At 44.8% G+C, this 18,898-nt stretch overlaps 1 protein-coding gene across 1 annotated transcript in view; it reads left to right on the forward strand.

The window, feature by feature from the left end:
- The first annotated feature begins 14,579 nt into the window (after nt 1-14,579).
- ARHGAP31 (Rho GTPase activating protein 31) overlaps nt 14,580-18,898 on the forward strand; it is a 110,197-nt gene continuing 105,878 nt past the window's right edge. Inside the window, exon 1 of the mRNA XM_045902919.3 lies at nt 14,580-15,235. Within this exon, the coding sequence (XP_045758875.1) occupies nt 15,136-15,235 (100 nt within the window). The 5' untranslated portion in view covers nt 14,580-15,135. The remainder of the gene's footprint in view (nt 15,236-18,898) is intronic.

Here is an 18,898-nt window from a genome sequence, read left to right on the forward strand (position 1 = left end):
CTATTTGCTAGATGGGGATGCTGCCCGATTCACGAGTCATTTAACAAAGCCAGTGAGATCTTTACATTTTACTTGTTTGAATTTTTGTGACTTAACAGATTTGGTGGCAGCAACAAGATCCAAAGTGAACTCACCTGGCAACATTAGGGAACAAGAAACACAGGTGTGGCCCCCTGTGAACCCTTTTGGGTTCGTTGTCTTTCTCACCGTCTCCAAGGGCCCTTGGTGAGTTCCTCCTGGTTGAGCTCCGCTCTATCTGCCTTTGAGCTTCGGATCTAACTGGCTTTCCCTTACAGGGCAGGGCAGCTTGAGTTGGCAGATGGTTCTGCCTGGAGCCCAGCTGAGCTGGCACAAGTGTCAACCAGAAGCCAAGCCCCAGACGTTCAGACCCCAATTCCCCAAGTAGAAAACCCCAGGACCTTACTTAGCTCTGTCCCTGGATCCCATGCTGGGAACTGCTGGTGGCAGCTGCGGTTCTCATGCCTTGGGGTTGGCTGGATCCATCCCTTCTGCAGTCCAGCGTCCCACGGAAATTGGTGGTGGTGTGCAGGTGGTCCTGTGCTCAGGATGCCATAACATCTCTTGGTCACTGCCGATGTATTAAGGTGCACATGTTTGTTTGCCTTGTTTTGTGTAAACAAAAGGTATTACTAAGGGAATCTCAGAAACCAGAAAGCAGCAAAAATTGGTAGGCCCAGGTTAAGCATTTAAAGTCTGTTAGAGGGCTTGCCACCTCAAAAAGACTCCCACGATAGGGTAATTTGGTCAGAAAACAGGTTGGGTTGACCCGCCAACTTCAAGACCTCATGCAACGAGGTACGCTATAAAACATTCCACAGTTCCCAACCCACAGCTTGTCCCTCTTCTAGGTATTAGTTTGGCTCTGAGAAATCCAAAAGTCTAGGTAAAAGAAATGGGATCCTTTACATCCAGAGAACTGAGCCTGCCGCTTTCAAGCACACCTGTTAATGTTATGTCCAAAAACTAAGGTCCCGGAAGTTGCAGATTATCTACAAAAATGGCAAAATCCTACTAAAAGCAACCTAAAATTACAATGGCCCTTATGGGGAATGTTGCAATTAGTTAAGAACATTTAAGAAGGGCACTTAAAAGCAGGGTCCCCAAAGAAGACAATATGAAATACCTGTTTTAATCGGCAAGCAGAAACTTCCAAAAGGTTTTGAAATTCCAAAATAGCTTCCTCGAAAATTTTGCTGCAAAGAGCTGATAAAAAAAAAATGTAAAAGACACAGGAGAATCCCTTCTTGGCCTTTTGGCTAAGATCAAGTGTAAAAGACACAAAAGGTACCAAATACAAAAAGCTCTAAAACTGATGTAATTCTTAATGCTTCCCTTTTTATCCTCCTTTATTTGAATAATCATTCTAAGTTGTCCTCTGAATTGACTTTATCTGACCATAAAGGCCATTCAAAGTTCATCTATCCTTTACCATCCCGCAAATTTCCCCTATTTATCCCAAACATCTTGTAAATTATTGGCCTTAAGAAACCAAAGTCCTTCTTGGAGAAATTTATATTCTTTCTCGGCCTCTCTTTTTTTTTTTAAGATTTTATTTATTTGCTTGTCAGAGAGAGAGAGAGCACAAGCAGGGGGGAGTGGCAGGCAGAAGGAGAGGGAGAAGCAGGCTCCCCACTGAGCAGAGAGCCTGATGCGGGACTCCATCCCAGGACCCTGGGATCATGACCTGAGCTGAAGGTAGACGCTTAATGACTGAGCCACCCAGGCATCCCTCTTTCTTGGTCTCTTAAAGTATATATCTTATCATGTCTTTGAAATGTAAATGCAGCCTACAATCATCTGAGACACGAAAGGGCAAAAAATAGGAAAGAGGCCTTTTTAAAATACAAACTGCTAAAAGGGCTCTTGTGTCTGAAGTCTACCACAACCTCTTAACATTAATTCCAGGGACAAATACAGATCTTAAAAATCTCCACAAATATTAGTAACTATAAGGTATTTGTGTGTGTGTGTACACACACATGTTACAATGTATATATGTTATAAATGTGAGATATTTTTCTACCTCTGGGTGTTACTGATAAAATTAATTTGTAAAACAGTCCTTTGTAGTTGGTTTAAAAGCAAGCACTTGTAGGTTTGGGTATTCTAAAAATTTCAGAAAGATCTAAACTAATCCAAATGTTTTTCAGGTTCACATAATCTGGGAAAATATTCAGTATTAAAGCAAATTTAAGGTTGTTGGTTTGCCTACAATAGACATGTCTTTAGAGTCATCAGCATTAAATATAAAACGTTTATTCTGCCTGGATTTACTGAAAGTCAAAAAAGTTCATATTATTTATGTTGCAAAATTTGCCAGAAAAAATAACTTAGAATAATGGTTGACTTTGTCTAATGTGTAATGAAGTTTTTGTGAGTAACCTAAACATAAGAACAAGTAAATTAAATAGATATAAATAAGATAAAAAGGTTTTAGATAAACTTTCTAAATAGTTTCCCCAAAATCTTTTTGGTAACCTGAAATCTAAAAGTTTCATTAAGGGATGAGTTAAGTTCATTAAATATCTAAATTATTTCCAAGTAAGATAATATAGTGAAATATTAATTATTGAACATTAGTTTATTTACTTTTGGTTTCCTTATTACAAAGAAACTAAAGATAAATCTTGAACTGTTGATAAACATGTTTTGTGCTTTTTCAGAGATGATACAATGAAGAAGCACATTTCTAGAAATTATAAAATGTATTTGTAAATTTATCTAAAGAATACTGGTGTAACAGTTCACAATTTCTTACTTCTTAGCTTCCACTAGAAATTAGTTTCTAAGGGTTAGGAATTCTAATTAATATATGTGGTAAAAGCAATTAGAAATAATAAGAGAAATATCTCTATCAAGAAAAGTAGGATGTGTGTTTTCTGTAAAAGAAGGTATGGGAAACGGAAATGCATTTTTGTTGAGGGAAAAGAAAGTAATTTTGTCCTAAAGTGAGGCTGGTTGTTTAAAGAGGGAAAACTTAGGACAAAATCTGAATGTAAAAAGAAAGTTGTAGAAGATTTAAGAAAAAGCAATCCTTGGAAAGAAGTCTTATGTATGGTCAGTACTGGCTAAGATTAAACTAAATTTAGTTAGGTAAATGAGTTTTAATATCAAAAAAGTATACTGAGGCAAAATTAAAATTTTGTTTTCTCTTTGGTAAGAGGACAAAGTTTTCTTGAACTATTGGTCTGCTCTTAGTAAGAAATTGTAAACAATAGCTTTTCTTTACTTTTAAAGTTATCTGCTTAGAAAACAGGGATTCTGTGCTTTGCCAAAATAATTTCTTATGTTTATTAGGTCTTTGATTACTTAAGAAAATTAAGTCTTAATATTAAAAGAATTAAACTTTGTTCACAAATATATAACCTTCTGCATTTGCCTTTAAAATCTTTTATTGTCACTTAGATTAAATGGATAATTAGGTATTATTTCATAATGATCTGTGATTCTATTTAATCAGATGTTCAGATCTTCTGCTATTTTTGACATACTTCCAAAAATAAAATTCTAAAACGAAGTCTTTTGACCGCAGTCTAACTGAGGAGATCCAGAGTGCCCTGGAACATTTCAAGGTTTTGTTTTCATCATAAGTGAGAGATAGTAAGCTAAATAGGCTTATTTAGTATGTTAAATTACATGGGAAACATTGTCAAATAAATGATGCTAAACCTTCTTTGACTATATTTGTGTAGGTATACGTCATTAAAATAAGTGTTCTAGAAATTGTATGAAACTCCTAGAAACCTGATCTTTCCTAATATGCTATTAACGTAAAGTGTTGTGTGTCATAGACATAATCAAATTTCCTTGTCAATTTCATTGTAATGAACTATCAGATCTTTAGCCATGGTCACTTTTAAGTCCCTTGTCATTTACAGTTATTGTTTTACTCTGATGCTTTTGCAAATGTGTCTTCTCCAGTGAAATTCATGGAAAGGAAGCTGACAAGTACTGTAGAATACAGATTTCTGATAACCTTCAGCTTATACAACGAACTGGCATTTAGAAACTCTCAAAGGCTGTCCTGGAATCTCCTTGGAAGGGACTCTACTGGGTCCTCTTCACTAACATATGGCAGCCCAACTTCAGGGACTTCACCTTGCCAATACACATCACAGCTGAAGAAGGCTCCACCTGACATCGACTACTATACAAGAGTTGAAAACCTCCAAATCAAACTGACCCGGAAGAGAAGTAGCTGACGTCAATGTAGACTGCCTCTGCCCCAGGTTCTGAGTCGACGTCATACTAACTAAACATGAAACCCTTGCTTCCCCTTCTTTCCTTTACTCTGACCCTGCCCTGGAAAGATCATGCCATCATCGGCATTTTCCAGGCTATTGCTAAAGGGGGTGAGCTTTGCCTTTCAGGCTGCTGGATTTGTCATCAAAAACTTCGATCCGTCCATTAACAGGGCTGCGTTAGTGAAGGTGCCCGGACAGGGTTTTGTCTGTGTCTGTGATGGTTATCATTCCCCTTGGGTCTCTGAATGCCCGGTTGCTGGTGGCCAGGCTCAGCAATGATTCCTCCATTGTGCCCCTCACTTTTCACAAGCAAACTGAGACATCTCATGGGTCAACTCCCCTGGATTTACATTGTCTTGTTAAAAAAAAAAAAAAAAAAGACCTACTAGGACATATTCATGACTCAGGATTTGCTTCCTTTGGCAGGGCCCTACTTCCTTGGTTAGGGGTAAATGCAAATGAGAATATGATCAGGAACTTCTCCTTTACACTTAACTATATTGCAGAATCCATTGCTAAGACAATAGCTGCTGGACAAAGATCCTTAGATTTTTCTGGCCGAAGTTGTTCTTGATATTGGATAGCACCTGATGATCTTTTAGCCGAGCAAGGAGGTGTCTGTGCTCTGGCCAGCAGCACCTGCTGCACCTGCATGAACACTTCTGGGGAAGTTCAAACACAATTACATAAGATCGCCGAGCAAGCCACTTGGCTTGAAAAGGAGACTCCAACAGGGTCTTTCTTTTACTTCTTGGATTTTGATTGGTTTGGGTCTTGGAGACCAGGGCTTCAAAATGTACTCCAGACATTGGGAACCATCCTGCTTTCAGTAATCATCCTAATCTCCCTGGTGCACTATATTCTCTCAAAAGCTTTAAATGCTTGTTCACAGCTGCTAACATCCAGGCAAATGATCTCCCTAAGACACGAACATCAGAAGAATGGAGAGGATGATGGACTTAAACATTGAGAGTGAGAAGTCATAATCTGTGACTCTTACAGAGACGAAGCAAAAATGTCATGACCTGTGAATAACGCACAAAACAAAAACAACAAAAGCTGGGAGAACTCTGGAGCGGTAACTGAGGATGGTGTTAATGCCTTAAATTTTGATCACATTTCCAGGAGGCTGAGAGCCTGATCAAAAAGGAGGAATTATTAAAAAGAAAACCACAGGGCCATAATGGAGTTCCTTATGTTAAGGTTGCAGGGCAGTAAACCAAGACTTAATACCTAAGCTAACTGCAGTTCCAACCCCCCAGGAATGCAGTCTTTAACCAGTTAACATGGGAACTTCCTGGTCAGCACTAGGAAATGCACTGATAGACCCCTTCCACTCCCCTTAGGAGGGCAACCCCGCCTAAAACAATGGCTTCTTTGCTAATCACTTCCTTTTTTCTGCTCCCTCTCTACCTTTAAAAACCTTTCCTTTTCGCTTCTATTTGCTAGATGGGGATGCTGCCCGATTCATGAATCATTTAACAAAACCAGTGAGAGCTTTACATTTTACTTGTTTGAATTTTTGTTATTTAACAGTGTGAGCCACAGTCAGAACTGCTTCCCCAATAGCCCACAGACTGCAATATACCTTCCGTGTTAGAAAAACTGTTTAACAAGAGACAATTCTACCGTTTCTGAGAATTTTTCCACTTTTCTAACAAACGTAAATTGTCTCAAATCATGTGGAACTAGGAAAGATAAAATAAATTAATTAAAATAAAATAAACTTAAAGTCATAAATGTGTTTTACATGAGATATCCTTGTAATGGGAAATAGGAAAAGACCCCGAGAAGTTGGGTAATGATGAAGGAAGTGGAAGAACTGCTCAGTAAGAAAACAATAATCAGTGTGTGTATGAGCACTAACCTAGGTCCAGGCAAAGCGGTAGGCTGTTTCCGTATTTAATCCTCTCAATAACCCTACCAGGTAGCTATCCTTACCTCCATTTAACAGATGGGGCAACTGAGCCTCAGAGCGGTTATGTGATTTGTCCAACCAAGGCCATGGAGTAAATAAGTGGCAGAAGCAGGTATGGAATCCAGGTCAGCCTGAACCCACAGCCCATGTGCCCAGAGCTGGTGAGAGGCCTGTGGGGGATCTGAGGCTTTCATTAAGTGCCTGCACAACATCTCCCTCTCAGAGAGAATGGAGTAGCAACACCAGGCATGTGGAGGAAGGTTGGAATGGCCTGAGAGGAGTGTGAGGAGGTAGATTAAGGGGCATCAAGGCTTCACAACAACTGTGTATTGGGAAAACAATTTTGTTCAAGAGGGCTATTTATAGGGATGTTTTTCCTCAGCTCTCCCTTCCCCCATCTCCTCCCTTTTGTGTTAAAAGGCGCCTGGCAGATTGGTAGAGGGTTACAGGCAATGCACAGGAAACTCTGGAACACAATGCACGGGGCGGGGACAGATCCCCACCCACCTAAGAACATCGCGAGCTCCGGTATTCAGAGACCCTGCAGGGGGACAGCTGGAGCTCACAGACGGGTCTCTGCTCCTCTTATCATCTTTCTCCCAGACAGAAGGAAGGCACCATGCCCAAGGGGGTGCAGAACAGAGTAAAATTAGGAAGCAGAGGCAAAAAAAGAGGCAACAGAACAAAGCAAACAAACACCAACATAACTGAAATCGGCCAGGTAGCCAAGTCATCCGCTATCCAGAGGACTCCTGAATTCTATGAGGAGTCCAGCTTTTTCCACCCAAGTCTCTGTTCAGCTTTCAAACTCCCAAGACACAGAGTGTGGAGTGGGAGAAGTGATCCCAAACCCAGCTGCTGAGAGGGACCCCAGAACCTCCTGGACCCTCGGGACAGACCCAGCCAGGCCTGTGGGGACAGCTGCTTACAGGAACAGCCTCTCACACTCTTCCCTCTGGGCCACCAGACAGGGGCCCCCAGCCAAATAGATCCACATTCAGACTTAGAGGTTAAGGCCAAACCCTAGGCAGATTCAAATGTCTGTCTACTAGTGATTCAACCCACAGCACTTGGCTCTCCCTCTGGCCTTGTGAAGTCTCTCTACATGAGACTGGGAAGGATGCTTCCTGCGGCTGTTTGGCAGCGTCCCGCACCCCTGCTGCAGTGGGACAAGGCGGTCTTGTGCTGCCTGGTTTGCTCATCGCGTCTGAAATACTGAAGACTCATTTAGCGCTACGCTGTGCATCATGGGTCAAATGGCATTACAGTTTTCAAAACACTCTGCAGAACACAAAAGATTTCCAAACCTCTTGTGTTTGAACAACATTCAATGCAAAGAAATTAGAGTCTAACTAAAATACTGGTAGCAAAAGACATTTCTCAAATAATTTCAAACAGTGTGTGCAGATGTCTCATCTAATTTCTAGGCCTAACCTCTTCACTCCTACCCAGTCCTGCATTTTACACAAAGGGCATTTCCTCCTGAAAGCTCTGATAGTGTCACCAGCTGGACCCCAAGACCTAACCTTTACTGCCTACCTGCTTGGACTCACTGACTTTTGTCCCACATTTTTTCTTAAGCTCTTCTTTCCAGCTTATCTCTTAACTCAGGCAAAAGACCCAATGGGCATAACATCCTGTGATGGAAACCGAAACTACTTCTCAAGCAATAAAGACTGGCTCAGACAAAGAGCTCCTGCTGGCCCAGACTACCCAGACCAGTATGAATTTAACTCCGACTCACACTTGCCCAGATGGACCGAGGGACTGACAGCTACCTTTACCTCATTCTAATAGTCAAATCTCCACCCAAGGAGCACAAGCCTCCTTTACATAACATACAATTTATGTAAAGGCATGATTCCTTAAGGTGCATGCACCACCTTCTGCCTGCCTCTACATATGATGACAAGGCTCCCCGATCTAAATATTCATCCTAACCCTAAATAAAAGGAACTCATTCACCCTTGCTGGGGAGTCACAGCTTTGAAAATTATTCCCCATGATCTCCTTATTTCCTGCAAATAAAGTTTCCTTTGTGCAACAACTCACTTGGTGTAGTTTCTTTTTCTTTTTTCTTTTTTTTTTTTAGAGAGACAGAGTGCATGCAAGCACGGAAGCAGCATGGGGGAAAGGGCTGAGAGGGTGGGAGAGAGAGGAAGAATCTTCAGCAGCCTCCACACCCAGCACAGAGCCGACTAGGGGCGATCCCATGACCCTGATGAGCTGAAATCCAGAGTTAGATGCTGAACCGACTGAGCCACCCAGGCACCCTGGCATAGTTTCTATCTGCGACTCACCACAGAGTGAACTCATGTTAGTTTGGTTACAGTAGGGCCCTTGACATATAGAGAAGTTTTATCTTTCTGCAAAAAAATAATTTTTACCCTCACCAGCCCCCAATCTTTTTTAAAGTTTTTATTTATCTATTTATTTAGAGAGAGAGAGAAAGTGCATGCACAAGCAGGAGGAGGGACAGAGGGAGAGAGAGGATTCCAAGCAGGCTCCTCACTGAGCCTGGAGCCCGATGCTGGTCTTGATCTCACAACCCTGAGATCATGACTTGGGTGGAAACCAAGAGTCAGATGCTCAAACGACTGAGCCACCCAGGTGCCCCACCAGCCTCCAATTTTATAAACTTGGGGTCATCGTAGACTCTACTCTCTCCTACATTTACTCTTTTATTTTATTTTTTTAAAGATTTATTTATTTATTTATTTGACAGATAGAGACACAGCGAGAGAGGGAACACAAGCAGGGGGAGTGGGAGAGGGAGAAGCAGGCTTCCCGCCAAGCAGGAAGCCTGATGCGGGGCTCGATCCCAGGACCCTGAGCTCTAATTTATTTTGAGCTGAAGGCAGACGTTTAACCAACTGAGCCACCCAGGCGCCCCTACATTTACTCTTTTAAATAAAAGTCTGAGGTTCTTAAATATTAGGTAGGGGTACTAATCAATGCAATTGCTTTTATTTAAATTCAATTAGCCAACTTACAGTACATCATTAGTTTCAGATGTAGTGTTCAATGATTCATCAGTCTCATGTAACACCCAGTGCTCATCCCATCATGTGCCCTCTTTAATGCCCGTCAGCCAGGTACCCCATTCCCCCCACTGATCCAAGCAATTTTATTATAAAAAGTCAGTTAGACTTTATTTTTTTATAATTAAATCTTTTTTCTTTTTCATTACTCCCTCACTGTCTGCCCTTTCTATCCCGAAATGCCTAGCTGATGGTGAAGCCACTGAAGCCCATTCTCAGCTGGGGAACTGGCTGCAAAGCAGGGTTTCCCCATGCTTTTTTTCTCCATCTGAGTAATGCAGCTTTGCAGTTCTAGGAACTGAAGGGGAACTAAACTAGACAATGCTTCAGAGAGAGAGACAGAGAGAATATCATGTGTAATAATAACTATGTCTGCTCTTCAACTTTTGAGCTAGGAGTAGGACCATGTAAGGCCCTCCTCCTCTGTTCTTCTCACTGCAACGGCTTGCTTTTGGAAGGCTACTTAGAGGCAAAACTGACTTTCATGGGCATAGAGGTGGTGGAGCAACGGGAGCCCAGCTGGCATGTTTCAGGGTGTATTGCTAGCGGGCTGCCTCTGCTTCTGGGCCTGAGACACTGATTCTGGTTCCTGTTCTTCTCATCCGTCAGGGGGCCTCTCTTCCACTCTGTTCTGTTTGATTCGAGAATGGTAATGTGGACCTCTTCCAACCCTACTAGGGAACTTAGCCTATCTCATTTGAACACTTAGAGGCCACAGTTTGCAGCATAACCTAGATCTGGGAACTCATGGCATAGACAAATGCAGTAATGGAACTTGGGATATATAACTTTCTAGAAGTCCTTTTGCTCTGGCCATCCTCATCCTCTACTAGCTTTCAGACCCTCAGGGCACTGCGTCCGGGCCCAGGGTGGGCACAAGACCTGTCTCATAGAAGAGCCTCACCCAATAGATTAGTCTGCTAGAGCTGCCGTAACAGAATACCATAGACTGGGGGGTGGAAACAACAGACGTTTATTTTCTCACAAGTTTTGGAGGCTGGAAGTCCAAGACTGAGGCATCACAGGTTAGGTTTCTCCTTGAGGCTTCTCTCCTTGCCTTGTGGACAGCCACCCTCCCACGGTGTCCTCACACGGTCTTTTCTCTGCGGTTCACATTCCTGGTGTCTCTCTGCATCTTCATCTCCCCTTCTCACAAGGACACTAGTCAGACTGGATTAGGACCTACTCTAAAAGCCTCGTTTTAACTTAATCACCTCTTTAAAGGCTTTATCTCCAAATACAGTCAGATTCTGAAGTCCTGGAGGTTAGGGCTTTAATACATGAATCTGGCAGGGGAGGCACAATTCAGCTCAAAACACCCAACAACCGGTGATAAAACCAGCATTTTTAAGCTGGAAACAGGGAAGACGAAAGCAGAAGAGAAAACGTACCCAGCAGGAGGATGAGCTGACATTCTCTAACCCAGAACAGAGAATTCAGAACACTCTAAAACTGCTGATTGCTGGGGTGCCCGGGTGGCTCAGTCGGTTAAGCGTCCGACTCTTTTTTTTTTTTTTTTAAGATTTTATTTATTTATTTGACAGAGAGAGAGATAGCAACAGCAGGAACACAAGCAGGGGGAGTGGGAGAGGGAGAAGCAGGCTTCCCGCCGAGCAGGGAGCCCGATGTGGGACTTGATCCCAGGACCCTGGGATCATGACCTGAGCCGAAGGCAGAAGCTTAATGACTGAGCCACCCAGGCGCCCCTAAGCATCCGACTCTTGATGTCGGCTCAGGTCTTCATCTCAGGGTCCTGGGATGGAGTCCTGGGTCCTCATCGGGCTCCGCAGGAAGTCTGCTTGAGGATTTCTCTCCCTCTCCTGTGCCCCTCCCCCCACTCATGTGTGCATGCTCTCTCTCTCTCTAAAATAAATAAATAAATCATTTAAAAAAAATAATAAAATTGCTGATCGCCAATTCTAGTTTTATGGCCAAGTAAAAGAAAAGGCTACCCCACACATGACACTAAAATCTCCCCATACCCACTCTCTGTCTTCTGTATCTAATTTATTTATGGCAGAGAAAATTACTAACATCATTGGCGAGGGAAGCAGATGGCACCCTTTGATAGGCAGCAGTCTTAGTTGCCGATAAGATAAATCGTAGGCAACAGCAAAACCCAATGGTGGGAGCTCCATGTGAGTGCAGTGGTTTTTGTCCTATGATAATCTCCTGAAGGGATCATTTATACTACCGTCAAACAGCTTAATCCGTCCTCCTATTAGCTAACATTCTTATGCAATCTCCATATAATCTTACTTTCTAGGAAATCCCAAGCCCAACGGATAAACCCTTTGAAACCCAAATCTGATTTTCTTCAGCAGACCCAGAAAAAGGCACACATCTTCGGGTAAGCAAGGAGAAAGAAAAATGAGACGAGTAAGAGATAAGCAGAGGAAGGAAAGAGAAAGAAAAGTAGAGTGTCCAGAACAAGGGCTAGATTCAAGTTTGGCATCTATCACAGGGCATACTCAGCAATGAAAGGGAACAGGGACAAGTGGGGAGGGGGACAGTTTTCCAACTTCCTGAGTCTTGCTGTCACTATGTGGCATCATTATCTGGCTTGAGAAATTGTGAGTTCTTCCAACCAGAAGTGTAGATAATTGAGAGTTATCAAATAAAGACAAAGAACCACCATGAACATGTATCAGATGTTTGTTCAATCAGCCCAGGCATCATGGACACCTTGGCCAGCGCTCAGTTTTACCTCAACCCTGAACGCAAAACAACTTGAACCCAACTTAACATGACTTATCACTAAGCAGGGACCAAAAGGTCTCAGGCTGTTCCAGGATGAAACTTCTAGGATTGCGGCATCCCCCTGGGGAATCCTCAGTGAAGCACAGAAGAATCTTAGGGCTGTGTCAGGGTCACCAGCTTTCTCAGTTCACCTAGGCAGTTCTGTTTTGTGACAACCTACACTCCTGTGTTTGTTGGTGACTAAGGGGATCTGGTACACAGTTAATATACTGTGAAGTGTATGAGAATTATTTATAAATTACTGGTGGACTTTATTGTGAGAAAGATTATATTTAACAAAAACTATATGTAATCAAAAATTAATTGATATTTGAATAAGGGCTGTTGATTAGTTAATATTATGGTATCAGTATTAACTTCCTAATTTTGATAATTGTGCTCTGGTTATAGCAGATACTAATATTTGGGAAAGCAGAGTGAAGGGTAATGGGAATTCTTTGACTATTATTTGCAAATTTTTTATAAGCTGAAATTACTTCAAAATGAAAAGTTAAAAGAAGATTTTCAAAGATTTAAAGAGGTAATTCAAGAACTTTATCCATATTTTGTGTTCTGGGGGCCTGGACCCAGGAAAAAAGCACCTCTTTGGCCTCTCTCCTTTGCTGCCAAAGTGATGAAATCCACTGTAGGGTAGATGAAATGAACGAACATGAAAGTCCTCGCTAAAGTAAACTCCTAAACAAATGGTAATAGTAATAATTATTGTCTCATATGGAAACGCTTTTCTATAAATAGAGGGAGGAGCAAGCCATCATACTGAATACCCTACCAGATATTCTCTAAGTAGCTTACAAAAAGCTTAGAAATTGCTGTCCTGGGGATCCATTGACCGGTTTTGAACAAAGCAGGCATATAACAACAATATTTCAGGAAGGGTCATCAAGCCTTTAGTACATAGGATGGATGGAGTGGGCAGAGCCCAGACTCAGCAAATGCCACTATGAGTTATTCTAATAACTGAGGAGTGAACAATCCTTACTGAATGGGCGTGGAAAAGAAGAAACCCAGAGGAGAGGCATTTTAAAGGACTAGCCTGGAGGTGGGGGTGAGAGGGAAGAAATGAGTCAGTGGTTACTTGAAGATGTCTAGCCAAGATGACTACAGCAATGCTGGTGTCACTGAGAGACAGATGGAAAATGGAAGGAAGGAGACCCCATACACAGAGCTTGGGTTGGGAACTCAAGTGGCTCCAGAAGCCAGGCAGGTGCAAAGGGGGGAAGACAGGCGGTGGGAGCTGTAAACCTGAAAGGGGGCTGTCACAGCTGGGCACCAGCAGTCCTTGCCCTGTGGGATTGCACTTTCTTTCCGTGTTACCAGATCTCCCATTTTTGCAAGAGAAGCTAGAAACTCAGATCTCTTAAGTGAAATCTCTTAACCCTTTAAAGTTGGCAATTAATTTTAAAAAACTTTAAAGCATTGTGTTGCCAAACCAAACACATCTGTGGACCAGATTCGGAAGGCAGGCTGTCACTTGTGACCTTTGGCAAAGACAGAAGATTAAGGGTCAAAGTTCACTGTCACTGTGATACCTAGGGAGTTAGGTGACTGTAAAGGGATTCAGTAACTAAAATACTGTACTTAAAGTTTCCGTCAGCAATCTGAGCTGTATGAATGTCCCTACCCTTCAAGTCTATATATGGATTTGAATTTATACAGGAAGTTTAATCTAATCTTCAAATGGTTAAATCACAAGAATTCGAGTGCTTACTGTGTGCTGAGTACACAGAAGTCAAGGAATTTCAGATCTAACTGGAGAAGAAAAAACCAAGTCCTCCTGAAAACTTGAGACAAATTTTGGAACAGCCCGGGAGACTCCTTTCTCCACATTATGCTAGAATATCAGTCACCTTAAATCCTGGATACCCCGCAAATCACTTCCATTTGGCAAACTTGGAATAATGCGTGTGTGGGATGTGGTGTGGGGGTGGGGTGTGTGTGTGTGTGTGTGTGTGTGTGTGTGCGCGCGCGCGCGCGCGCGTGAATCCGTAACCAGAAATCTGATTTCCCGGGCAGTGGTTACAAGGCGGCAGCCCCAGTCTTCCCTCAGCGTAGGAGGGGAGCTAACTGGGTTGGGGGTACCCGGGCGCAGGAGAGGAGGATGGGAGTGGCTGGCTGGCGGAAAACCGCTCGCCGTCAGGTTTCTCCGCTGGAGTCCCAGTCTTTGTCTCTGTCACTACAAGCGTTTGTGTAGGTTCTCCTACCAAAATAGAAAGCGTCAAAGAGATGGTGACAAGGAGGATAAAAACAAGGCAGGACTTTTTCTCAGTTCCACCTAGCGCCCTCCGGCCAGAAGGCCAGCGCGCCTCCGCCTGCCGTCCTCCGAGAGCCGCGGTGGGGCAGGAAGCGGGCGGCGGGGGCTGCGGGTCCTCCTGGGAGCGCGGCGGTTTCCTCCCGAGCCGCCCGGTTATCTCCAGAGCCGCAGACCAGCTCTCGGAGGAGCGCGTCCTCCCGCCCCCGCCCCCCCGGCCCGTACTCCTCAACCCACCCACCTACTTCCTCCGGCCCCGTACACACGCAGCGCGGAGCTGCCAAAAATTTCCACCCTCCGCCCCCCTCCCTAGCTAACTTCCTTCCAGCGTTTCCTGAGCTGGATGATCCTAGGATTTGTAAGACAGGAAAAAAAGGAAGGCGTGAGGGCGGGCGAGAGAGACAGGATGCTTGTTTGTCGCGTTCCCAAAGCCATCTGAAGGCAAGAGAGCGGGCGCAGGGCAGAGGCGCCACGCAGCCCCGGGGCTGTCTCCTCGCCCCCCGGCTGCTGCCCGCTTCCCGCGCTCTCGTCCTCTGCTGGGCATCTGCAGAGGCGGAAAGGAGAGCTCGCCCTCCCTCCGAGGCGGAGGAAAACACCCGAAGACACCGCAGGAGCCCGTGGAAGTCCCTGGGACTCCGAGTGAGGAAGTGACACTCCCGCCGGCCGGCCCCCGGCCCCGCGGCCCTGGAGGAGCGCGCCCGGGACTGCAGGCTCCGCGGCCGCGCCGGGCTCCGCGCCCCGCGGGCTCCATGCGCGCCGCCCCGGGCCGCACTTCCTCCGCGCGCCCATGCGGCCCCCCAGAGCCGCGCCGCAGCCCGTGATCTGAGCCCGGAGACCATCCCAGGCGCGGTGCCAAGCACAGGGGAGGGGGAGACGGAGGGGCAACCTCTTTGGGACTAACTCATGAAGAACAAGGGTGCCAAGCAGAAGCTGAAACGAAAGGGAGCCGCCAGTGCCTTTGGCTGTGACCTGACCGAGTATCTGGAAAGCTCAGGACAGGATGGTAAAGTGCCTTCGCTTCCCCCCCCCCCCCGCTTTTCTTTTTGTTTGAGGGCGAGATGCATTCAGTTCACAAGTTAATGTAGTCTAGGCCTGTGGGCGCGGTGTACTTTTTTTTTCTTTTTGAAGAACACGTACGATTCCTAAGGTGCGCGGCGCTGCCACCGCGACGTGCTGAGGTTGTGGCGGTCCTTCCGCTGGTCGCACACCAGCCGTTAATGGGCGGTGCTGCTGCGAGTTTAACGGGCCACCTCTGCGGGCTGGGGGTGGGAGCTCCAGAGGTCCTGATGGCAAGTCTTGGATGTCGGAGGGGAGGGATGCGGGCTGGACTTGTGGGATGGTGATCAGTGGGCTTCTCTGGGAACATAATTATGACCGCCTTGGGTGTCCTTCCCGGGATCTCCAATTTCATCTGCTCACATCTTTTTTTATTAATGTGCTGGAAGGCAGGGGGTGCGGTGGATCCTGGCTGGGGGAGTGGTTGCACAAACATTTTCTGAATTTCTGAACTGATGCCAGATATATATAGTACCTCCCTCCCTCCCCTTCCCAGCCCCCCAGACCCTTTACCTCCTCTTGGCTTTCAGATTAGCATTTGGTGTGTCAGACAAGAAGAGTGCTGTAAAAAGGTCGGAGGGCCTGGATTTTAAAATAGTTTAGGGTATATAAAAGAAAAGGAGAGCCAGCGTCTCTGTTTTCAAGGTCAGATTGGATTTTTTTTTTTTTTTTAAAGGGAATCCTGCAGAGTAGAGACAATTTAAACATTTGTTGGGGGAGAGGGAAAGAAAACAAGCTAGAATACAATAACAGCATTTGAAGTTAGAAGTTTTTAATCATAGGAAAGTTGTGGAAATTGAGCAGAAAATGACTCCTTTTGTAAGGTTGACTGGTCTTGTGCATACCGTGACAAAAAGGCCTTGTCTTCAGAAACTTAAGTGAGAGAGAAGATAGTCCACTATATAGGCCTTGTATTTACACATAGATAGCTATAACAAAGGAGGAAACTGGAGGGCTGTTTAACTGTGCAGAATAATTCTGCCTCCAGGAAAATCATCTCAAAAGCAATTTGATCAGCTCATATCAAACGTGCATCTCAAAAACAGTGCAATGATTTTGTTTCGATTCCGTTTTGTTGTTTTTTTTTTTTAAAGACTCAGCACCACCTAGTAATTTGCAGTGGTGTGATATTCCTGTGGTATTCTAGACTTCAGCCTCCGCTGTGTCATTAGGACAAATGGCTTAGTATCTTAGAGCTTGGGGGACCACAGGTTTCAAAACTGCCTCTTTTGAAACCAAGGTATAACAGTCAACTCATTTCATCCTCTCCAATAATCTGGGAGAGGGCAATTTGAAATAAAATTGGACTGAACTTTTTTGAATGTGATAGAACTCCAAGAGTGCATCTTAACCTCTGCCCTCAGAAGTTCAGAAGGAAATGTTTCCCTCCACCTGTTTTTGTGAGGAACTTCAAGTTTAAGTCCAGGTTCACTACAAATGCTCCTAGGATGCCTCTGCCTGCCATGTTGGTGTTATTCTGGTCCCCCCTTCAAGCATGAGAGATGCATGGGGGTGCTTGCTAGTCCCGCCCCATTCTTGCAATGTTATAAATCATAGGATGAGCCAGGAATCCCAGCATTCTGTGAAGACACCTCAAAGGCAGACTTTGGCAGCTCTTCTTTCACATGCTTTATAGTTTGGGCTTCCATACAGGTTTCGTTTGGAAAAAGAAAAAGGGAAGGGCACTACTGCTTAAAGAAAAAAAATTGAAAACCAGTACCCAGTGTTCCCAGCCTTGAGTGGGGCGGGGGAAGCAAGGAAGCCCGAACAGGTAAATTGACCTGCCTAAGGTCATACAGTGAATGACAGAGGGTGCAGAGGGACCTGGCTTACCAGGCTCCTCTCCCCTCCCTAGTTTTCTCATCTAGGCCAACATTCTCCTCTAATGATTTTTTTTTTTCCTAAATTGAAAGCAGACAGCCCCGTCACAGGATCAGCAAACTTTCAAGTCTGACATACCTGAATACAGTTTAGCTTTGAAATAAGAGGAAACTGACCCAGTTAATGATCTAGACACCATTCTTGTGCCACATGAGAATTAGGCGCGCAAAATAAACAGCTTATATAAATGAGAGTGATTAGGATTTCTTTTTTGCCACATCTAAAACTAGTTATGTAGTTGTCTCTTATTTTTCCTGTAGCATCAGTAAGCAAAATGCTAATGTTTTTTTCTCAAAAAATGTGTTTTCCTCACGGACTTTTTGAAACATGTATTGGTTAGTAGACAAGGCTTGGACTCTGCTTCCAGGGAGGAAAAGCTGATCTGGGCACTACCCCTCTGCCCACCACCTTGGAAGTTCAACCCAGAATCCTGAGGGTGACAAATCAGCATGGTAAAGAAACCAGAAGGCTGGGGAGGGCCTCACGAGATAGACATGATGATTACTGAATTCTGGAGTCAAGGGTAAGGTGATGATCCTGCAAAGAGACAGAAAAAAATGGATCCAGGTCTGGGAACATAAGGGCAGAAGAGGACAGAGATGTAGGATGCCAAGAGAGCCCTTGCACTTGGCCAGGGAGGGAAAGCCCCAAGCTGGGGTGGAGGACAAAGCTGGTGACAATTCACTGTGCTCAGGCCATCTGAAAATGGGGAAGCTACACTCCTGAGGCCAAGCATAAAGGATGAATGCCATCCACTTCCATCATTTGCTCTGGCCAGCCCTGCTACCTTCAGCTGGATAAATCTGCCAGGCCAGGGTGTGTGGGTGACAAATAGGTGTCCAGCTCAGAGTGGAAGCTGCTCAGGGCCAAGTGTCGTCTTTAATCTTTAGGAAGCTGATGAAAACCAGAAGCCCTTTCTCATAGAAATGTATGCTCGTGCGTGCATACACACACGCACACACACACACACACAAATCGTGTATACAGTTTCTGTGGGCATCCACACAGATGCCAAGTTCAGACCCTGATGTTGATCATCCCATCTGCACGCAGGCCTGATGTGAAGGGTCAGTTTCCCCCTTTCGCTTCTTTGACCACTTTCCTCCCGCCTGGTAAAAACACTCAAGAATGGCACAGAGTTGCTCGTGGCCAGCTTGACCAGCACAGTGCCTGCCACCCCCACCCTCAGCTCTCCCCTGGGAACCAGATAATGTTATCTTCCTGGCTGGAGTAGAGGGAGAAGAGCGTCCCTCCCTCACTGGTATGCTGAAAATAGTTTTGGGGGTCGTCTTTTTGACCACTGAATGAGAAGGCCATTTCTTGCATCTATGTAATAAAACCCCATCATTTTGTCACCTGTGGTTGGAAGCCTGCGGGTGAAGCCCTGTGAGGCCAGAGCGCATCCACAAGCGTTTCCCACCTCTCCATTCTCAGCCCAGTGCCCCGGGTCTCCCCACACGGCTTGGAAATGCTGGGGCCAGGAGCCAAGGGACCAGTAAGAGAACGTTATCGGAAAAGCTGTCCTCCGCCTCCATTTGTGTCCGCTATCTCCACTCTGAAGGCTGAGGACTTTCTCACCCTTCCGAGCAAATCTGTCATTTTATCTGATCCCTGGGAAGAGGTGATACTGTCTGACGCAGTGGTTTGCCACGGTGGCGGTGGCGGCACATTAGAATCACCTGAGGAGCTTTAAAAAAAAAAAGGTGATGCAAGGTGTTGCCCAGGTCCC

The sequence above is a fragment of the Mirounga angustirostris genome, unplaced genomic scaffold, assembly GCF_029215605.1.
Source record: "Mirounga angustirostris isolate CCGP_5_RB_7025 unplaced genomic scaffold, mMirAng1.0.hap1 SCAF_1, whole genome shotgun sequence".
NCBI lineage: Eukaryota > Metazoa > Chordata > Mammalia > Carnivora > Phocidae > Mirounga > Mirounga angustirostris.